General features: G+C 40.7%; 1 protein-coding gene across 1 annotated transcript; it reads right to left on the bottom strand.

The window, feature by feature from the left end:
* Nucleotides 1-385: 385 nt before the first annotated feature.
* On the bottom strand, nucleotides 386-2,207 carry LOC133006213 (troponin I, slow skeletal muscle-like). The gene is made up of 6 exons (XM_061075650.1): nucleotides 2,190-2,207; nucleotides 1,699-1,740; nucleotides 1,312-1,443; nucleotides 1,122-1,211; nucleotides 633-815; nucleotides 386-487 (listed from the first exon to the last, which is right to left on the bottom strand). The coding sequence occupies exons 1-6, from the start codon at nucleotides 2,205-2,207 to the stop codon at nucleotides 386-388; spliced, it is 567 nt and encodes a 188-aa protein (XP_060931633.1).
* Between the last annotated feature and the right edge of the window lie 5,672 nt (nucleotides 2,208-7,879).

Raw genomic sequence — 7,879 nt, 5'->3', positions numbered from 1 at the left:
AACAACAGTCGTCTCCTTGCCTCGACTGTTCATCTTCCTTTTTTTAATCCGTCATCAGCTAAGCTGTTTTCCATCCTCTTACATGCCGCACATAAACCACACGGGTGCCAACGAAATGAAACATGATAAAGTCAAAGTCAACAGATATAGAACATGAATGACTGAAACTGTTTATTCATCCACTTCAAATGTCTAAAGATGTCATAAGAAAACACAACAAAAAGGAAACTCTTTAGCAATAAAAACGTTGGGTCTTTACTTGTCCTACACTTTGAGTCTTTGTTTAGAAAATGGTCATAAAGCGAACACTTAACTCCTACATTACATCAATTAGCGTTTGGATACTTTCTATCGAGACAGATTCCTTGTCCCCGCATTTAATTGATCACTGTGCTCCGCCGGCTGTGTCGAACATCTTCTTGCGGCCCTCCATGCCTGACATGGCCTCCACGTTTTTACGCCAATCGCCCACTTCACCCGTGAGCACCTGGGATTGAAGAGAGAAGGGAAATCCAAATTAAAACATATCTTACCCCCTAGAGAAAAAATACCTTTTGACTTATGCATTTTTTCCTATGCACTTGGAAGCTCCACCCGACTGACAGACTAAAGCTCTGGGGGTCTCGAGTTACCTTGTCCGTTTTGACGTCCTCCTTCTTCACAGACTTGAGGTTGGCTCTGAGGTCCATGGAGCCCTTGTGTTTGGAACCCAGGAGAGCTCTCATCATCTCGTCTGCCGACACCCTCACCTTCCTCAGGGCAGGCTTTTTGAACTTGCCTCCGAGGTCCTGTACTTTCAACTTCAGCTCATGGATCTAAAAAAAGAATGTACCAGAAGCTACACTGAAATTTCTGTGGGGAGTTCTTCCTTTTACTGGCCAAGCCTTCTCTTTTTTTTAAAGAAATACATTTGCTAAAAGTGCGATCTCAAAGTATGGTGCTAGACAAAGTGACAGAAGTTCAAGCAAACTTTCAACTTTCATGTTCAAAGTTCAAGTTTTAAGGTTCGACTCTCTGCATTCAAGGCAGGGAAAGAAACTTTTTATTTCAAAATATTGTCTGAGCCGTGCGAGATGAGACGTATGTCTGCTCGGTGCGGGAGGATGTTCAGAGAGACTCACATCTTTGTTGTGCTTGCCCACTTTGTATTCACAGTCGTACCTCTCCTCATCCACAACATCAACTTGAGAATATAGCTGCTTGCACATTTTCTGGAAAAAAACCAAAACAGATTTCAATCATATTATTTAATTATAATGAGACATCTTAATACATTTTCTGAAACGGTCATGTGTGGTTTACGACCCTTACTTGTAGCTCTTCCAGGGACAATCCAGAAAGTTGCAAAGGGGGCAACTTCTCTGCGATCTGACGGACTTTCTCTTCCTCCCTGTCCTGCCTCTCCTTCTCCAAATCCTCACAGGCTCTTGTGAGGAGAAGCATCTGATTGGACAGAACAAATATCAATCAAAATGAGGCATGGGAATCAGAGGAGGGCCACTGCAGCCTGATCCAAGTGGTTTTGGCATTGGAATAAGTGAAAATATTATAAATATTCACCTTGAATTGTAGGAAAACATTATTATTTAATGGAATAATAGTGTTGAATGAGATCCAGTGCAATATTTTTGAGTAATCAGATCAGGATGAATATCATATACATCATTTTTCATTATCTTGTATGTCATAACAACTAACCTTGAGGGAGAGCTTACGAGAAGCTGTAATCTTTGACTTCGGCTGCGGAAAAACATATTTTTAAATATTTTTTCAAAATTAAATCAAGCAGTTATTGTCAGTTTGTCAAATGGAAAACATCAAATTGCCAGAGAGTGGACACCTTAAAAATAAAATGCAGACGGTTGATTTGCATCCACATTTTCAACCAAAACTAGACATTATAAAACTCCAGAATATGTTCCTGCTCAGCAGCGAAAATGTCCGATATGCCCCGTACATGTGTCGTCAAATATATGGAAAGACTAGTGAGCGTCCAACTCGTCACCACTCGCTGCAGCCACGCATTTGAAAAGATAAAACTTTATTATTAGGATGAAGTCAAGGGGAAAGCTCTCAGGGATGCTGATAACAGCTAGGGATGATAACCAGTGCCAGGTCTTTGCCATGTAGGACGGCTTGTCCCCTCTCTGTGCACGCAGGATTAACACTGTGGAATATGACTGACTCACCTTCTCTTTGGGATTCATGGCTGCGGGTCTGTCGGGCTCCTGAAGCAGCAAACAGGGTGAAATGAAACGGAGGATGAGGACACAGCCAATCAACTATGAGAATATATACGTAGCTCATACAATCTAATATGAATAGAAATTATTTTTCTTACCTAACTGTACTTTAACAGAAACAAACAATACATAGGAGGATGAGTATTAGTACAGTTTAAGGATAATGAGTCACCCCACTGAACCATAATGTAATCTGACCCACGGAGGCCTTTGCATAGCAGCATCCTCTGACGGGAGGATTAAAGGAGGAATATGACGAGAACAATGCCCTGCACTATATTCAGCATCGTCTCACTTTCTGGCAGCGTGAGTAATGACAGATCAACAGCTTTGTGAAAAGCTACAGGATCCGTATCTGACAGCTGTTGCAATCCGGACAGCAGCAGCGGAAAAGAAGAAGATTTAGCAGATCATGTCTCAGACTGATCTTTGTTTTACTTACTGTGCATGATCAGGGCTACTCACAAAGTTTGACCCACGTAAAACTGGGACAAGTTTATCAATGATATATATTAATTAACTTCTGAAATATCGAAATAGTACTACTCATTCAGTCACTAGCAAAACACTGTCAGAAATCAAATACATTTATAGCATATAATACGTACATAGGTTTAAAATACTACAATATAACCACAAATACTACAATAAATGTGTTACCTGCGAATGTGAACGAGGGTCTGCAGACAGGAGGGGAGTCCAACAGCGGCTGCTGAAGACAATGGGCGGCTTTTTATGTGAGCTGCTGTGTGACGAGCGGACAGCAGATATAACGTCTGGCCCCTGGAATGTGCTGGCACGAGACCGAGGATGAAATATCACCTCCCCTGAAACTGTGACAACACCAGGGAAGTGTGATGACAATGAATGAGCGATAACCTAAATGGCATAGTCCAGATATTGCTGCTTGCTGGGTGAAATTATTTCTATTTCTCCATGGAATGACGGGGAAATTACATTAATTCATCTCTCGGTCGCTAATATTGAACGTTTCCATCGCATTGAGTGTAACTTACAGGGGAAGTTTGACGGTGGGAGTTTTATTTGTTTTCTCGTTGTCCGTTTCCTCAGCTTATTGCACAAATACTAGAAAATGAATGGTTCAATAATGCCAGGAGTCAGAATAAGTAGATAAACTTTCAAAATACATTTATATAACAACATTCTCTTTTTAAATTATCGTTAATATGTTGACATAAAACATAAAAAGGCTTTTGGACATTACCTTTCCTTCCTTGTATTTGCTGTAAGATACATGGCTGGTAAGTTAATTAGATTAGTTTGATCAATTTAATCAGATTCAAAACAATTAATTAGAGTTGTAGTTGATTGGACTGCATCAGCCACAAACCTAATAAGCCTGTAAGATACGTCTTGGTTTGATGAACTACAATTATGATCAGATATTACTGAAACATGGTCTGTTCTCTGAACAATTCCACAGCTGATACGGTATAAAACACACCCGGAGCCCTCGTGCATTGCCAAAGCATGGAATCACATTTTAAGAATAGGTCCGGCTCCTTTCTGTGATCCTCTCTGGCCCATAACGGGGGGGGGGATCAAAACATCTGTGCATGTGTCGCTCTGTGATCACTGATAAAAGTTTCTCATTAAACTTGGTGAAGTGCTGCATTCTGATAACTTTGATTTTATCTTAAACATGTTATAACTTCAGGTGACTGGCAGCACCAAATTATCTGTTCTTCCTGATTTGTCGGAGCCTCTGACTTCTCCTCAGCCTAACGTCTTCGTCCTGGTTTATATTTACACGTGTGTTTTTCTGTTTGTCTCCGCACTCAACAATTCCTTGGCGTGGCTTTGTCAAGATTTCAGGGCGCGGGCGCTAATCTCCGCCTGAGCTCCGACGCTTCGTGCAAATCACTCAGCATCGAGTTTCTCCTCTCTCGGCCGGCTTATGCTGGAATGAAGCTGCTCAGAGTGCTAAGATGTTTTTGGGTAAACTGAGCATTAAGGACATCATCTCATGAGTCTATGTTGACCTCTGCTCTCAGTGGGTATTAAGAGCTCCTCTTATATTAGAAAGTAGAGTGAACATTGATGAGAAGATCTGAATGCAACAGGTTCAAACTTAGTTAAGTCATTTCTGGGTCATGTTCTTCTTTTTCTCTGGTTTATCTAAATACCGTTCTTTATTCATTCAGTTCCTTATTGGGGGAAAATAAGTGTTTGAGCTATGTGGACGCACTGAGCAAAGGACAGAGGTTCTGTCTCTGTTTGCAGAATACACTTGATCTTTCGTGAATCTTAAATCTTGAAGAATTCCCATTTAGTTTTACTATCCAGAAAACTAACAAGTGATAAATTGCATTTGAATGCACAGTTAATGGCCACTTGAAAGTCTTGGTTCGATCAATATCCTGTTGTTTGTGTGGTGCTACACCCCCTCAAATACTCTCTGCTTTGCCTCTTTTATTATTAATGAAGACATGAGTTGAGCCGGTTCACTGCCTGAGGGAGAGTCCAAAGTAAATACAATAAATGTAAAGCCCTTTCTTAAAGTGAAACACAAGGTCCAGCTCTCGCTAATAATTTCTGTGCAGTCTCTTTTAAACAAGCATTTGACAACTTTAATAAATCCTCAAAGACATTTGCACTTTAAATTAATTTCCCCTCGATGCATAAGCTACTTTGGATCAGTTTTCTCTAATACTTTATATTAACCACACTATATATCATATGTAACTGCCAGGATGCCCATTAGTGACCAGCCTCATGTGACCTTTAGTGACCTGATTTATAGGTATCAGTCTCAGTAAGGTCCAGATGTCGGAGCCACAAATCTGAGGCTCACTGTGCTTGTCTCCCACACCAACACCTTGAAGAGGCCCTCAGCCTGGATCTTATCTCCTGGGATTTCACCTTTTACCTTCAATAAATCTGCATAGAAGCACAAGCGTTTGAATGTTTAATACAGAATGCTCTTCGCATGCTGTATGGTTGTCTGACCTTCCTCGCACGGGAATAAAGTACAACTAAATGACTCTGATTCTCAGATCTCCTTTATTTCAGAAGCCTCGCAAATTTCCATCACAACAAACACCAGCAACGTTCCCGGTTATCTTTGTGCCTCATCACAACAAGCAGCCACGAGCAAATGAAAGGCAATAACAGATGGAGGAAGACACCAGGGACAACAAATGTTCTGTCATGTTTTTATTTTTTTTATTTTGTCTTCTCGGTGATCCTCAGCAGGTGTGGGAGCTATTTCCGATGCAACCCAACGCCCCTCTGTCTCCGCTCAGACACATACTCGAATGAAAAGGACCACACTGCCTCTGTATCGGGGGAACCTGCTGGCAATGCACTTTCTGCTGCTTTCATAATCAGGTTGGTTGACGGCTCAATGTGTTGCCTCCGTGGTTCCCCTCATGTCGTCCTTAATCATAGCTAATGAGCTCAGGCTGAGGCTTTGGGACGGACGGAGAGAAAAGGGGACGTGGGTGTGCAGCCGCAGGTTCCGACCGGCTGTGATCTTCCCGGGTTTTAATCCGTCCTCACCTCTCTTGTGAAGCATTATTTGTTTAACCAGTTGTCGCTGCCTAATCCATGTTAACCCATGGTCATGACCTGACCAGCTCAGACCCCAAAGTCAACATCTAGTCACCTCATGGCTGTGTTATCACTTTAAGCCACTTTGTAACATGTGGACTATAAGGTTCGGTTGGAGCCCTTTGTGTGAATACCAAGACAGAGACAAAGGGTGCTTTTAAATATAAGTTGTATTTTTCTCAACACAAACAATAGTATGACTCATAACAAAAATAAATATATGTTCAATAATTTCACTCATGCACATTACTTAAGTTGTATTTTTCTCAACACAAAACAATAGTATGACTCATAACAAAAATAAATATCTCTGTTCAATAATTTCACTCATGCACATTACTTCAATTCAGTGGTATGATTTCAGGTAATCAATGTCCGTTGGTTCAAAAAAAAATGTTGGACCAAGGCGGGGAAGGGAAATAAAAAGGTTTAAGGTGAGTTCTTCTCCTACCTCTCGCAGGGCAAGGAGGCTGGTAGGGAACAGGGTTAGCTCGCCATCAATTGTCAAGGGGAAAAAAAAAAAGTGGGGGGTAAAAACCTGACCTGAAGTGATCAGTTTTGTCCGCACCTCGCACCTCGCACCTCGCACTGCTCAGGAAACAAAGAGCATTGAGGGAAATAAAAAGAATAAGTCCAAAAAAGTCAGAGTTACATTTAAATCATACAAGCCTTTGACTAAGGTTAACTGTTCATTATAAAATAAATGACTTAAAGAAAAAAACATTCAATCAAAGTACAACACAATTTCAAGAAAATATACACACAAACATCACTCATGGATCACTGCTTCCCCAAAGGGGGTTTGTTAGCATTGTTAGCATTTAGCTAACGGACTCAGACAGAGGCAACACACACACACAGACAGGTTAACTAGCATCCCGCCATACCACCCCAATACAACACAGAGAACACAACTCACCCTCGCACTGCTCAGGAAACAAAGAGGAAGTGCGCCTCTACACCCGGATATTTATAGTCCCGAAACCGGAAGTAGTTTGCACTTCCGGTTTGGATTTCCGGTTCGGAAAATAATTATTTTAATTATTTTGAAGTCATGAGACCTGGGTTACATACTGTACATGTCACGACCTGAATAATGAACAAGTCCATTAGACTACAGAATATCTACGATGCACACTGTCCACTACATGTACAAAGTGGAATTTAGTACCTTTCTGAAGTACTGCATCAGAGTACAAGTATTACTAAAACAAGAAAGAAAAAGTATTCTGAGTATTCCAATATTAAGGATAATTTACTTTTATTTAAAAGTTAAACACAATAAGAATAAAACAGCAATTTATTATCGTGTTTTCAGGGTTGTCTGTCCGCCCGTCCCATTGCTGTGAACAAGATATCTCCAAAACGCCTTGAGGTTAGTTCTTCAAATTTGATGCATATGCTCACTTGACCTCATGGATGAACTGATAAGATTTGGGTGGTCAAAGGTCAAAGGTCATGTTAACCTCACATGAGGCAGAGGCATATTTCCGCACGCAGGTTATTCTACTTGTCAATGAAACTATCCAAAAGTATACAAGGAGTTAAAATTGTACATTAAAATGCTGTTTACACTTCATATCAGTGATATTCATACATTAATATGAATACATATTTATACAACGTTTTGAAAGGGTCCTTCTTTTACTTTTAATTCTTTGATTTCTTTCATTATTGTACCCTGAAAACTGTACTTTAGTATAACTTTCCTTGAGTGTGATTACATTGTAGTATTTCTACACAATTTCCCACACTCATGACGTTCCACTAAATATAAAAGGACAAACCATAGAAAGTCAGCTTAGTTTAACAAAAACACTGTAAATAGGGGGAAACAGTCAAAGAGTATAAGACGATCACAGAGATAATTTATGGAAAATGTATTATAATTATTATTCCCCGTCTGTCCGTCCTCCTGCCGGTCTCTCTCCTCTTGCATCTTGTGCAGTCCTCCATCTTTGTTTGGACATGAAACCCATTGAGCAGCTGACACATGACATCAGCCAAGTGGCCTCCCCTGGCATCCCTCTGCCCTCTGCGGTCTGACCTTGAGGCTGCCCTCC

Source organism: Limanda limanda, chromosome 1, assembly GCF_963576545.1.
Source record: "Limanda limanda chromosome 1, fLimLim1.1, whole genome shotgun sequence".
Classification (NCBI taxonomy): domain Eukaryota; kingdom Metazoa; phylum Chordata; class Actinopteri; order Pleuronectiformes; family Pleuronectidae; genus Limanda; species Limanda limanda.
Note: the sequence above shows the minus strand (reverse complement) of the source record. Positions and strands in the feature narration are given on the sequence as shown.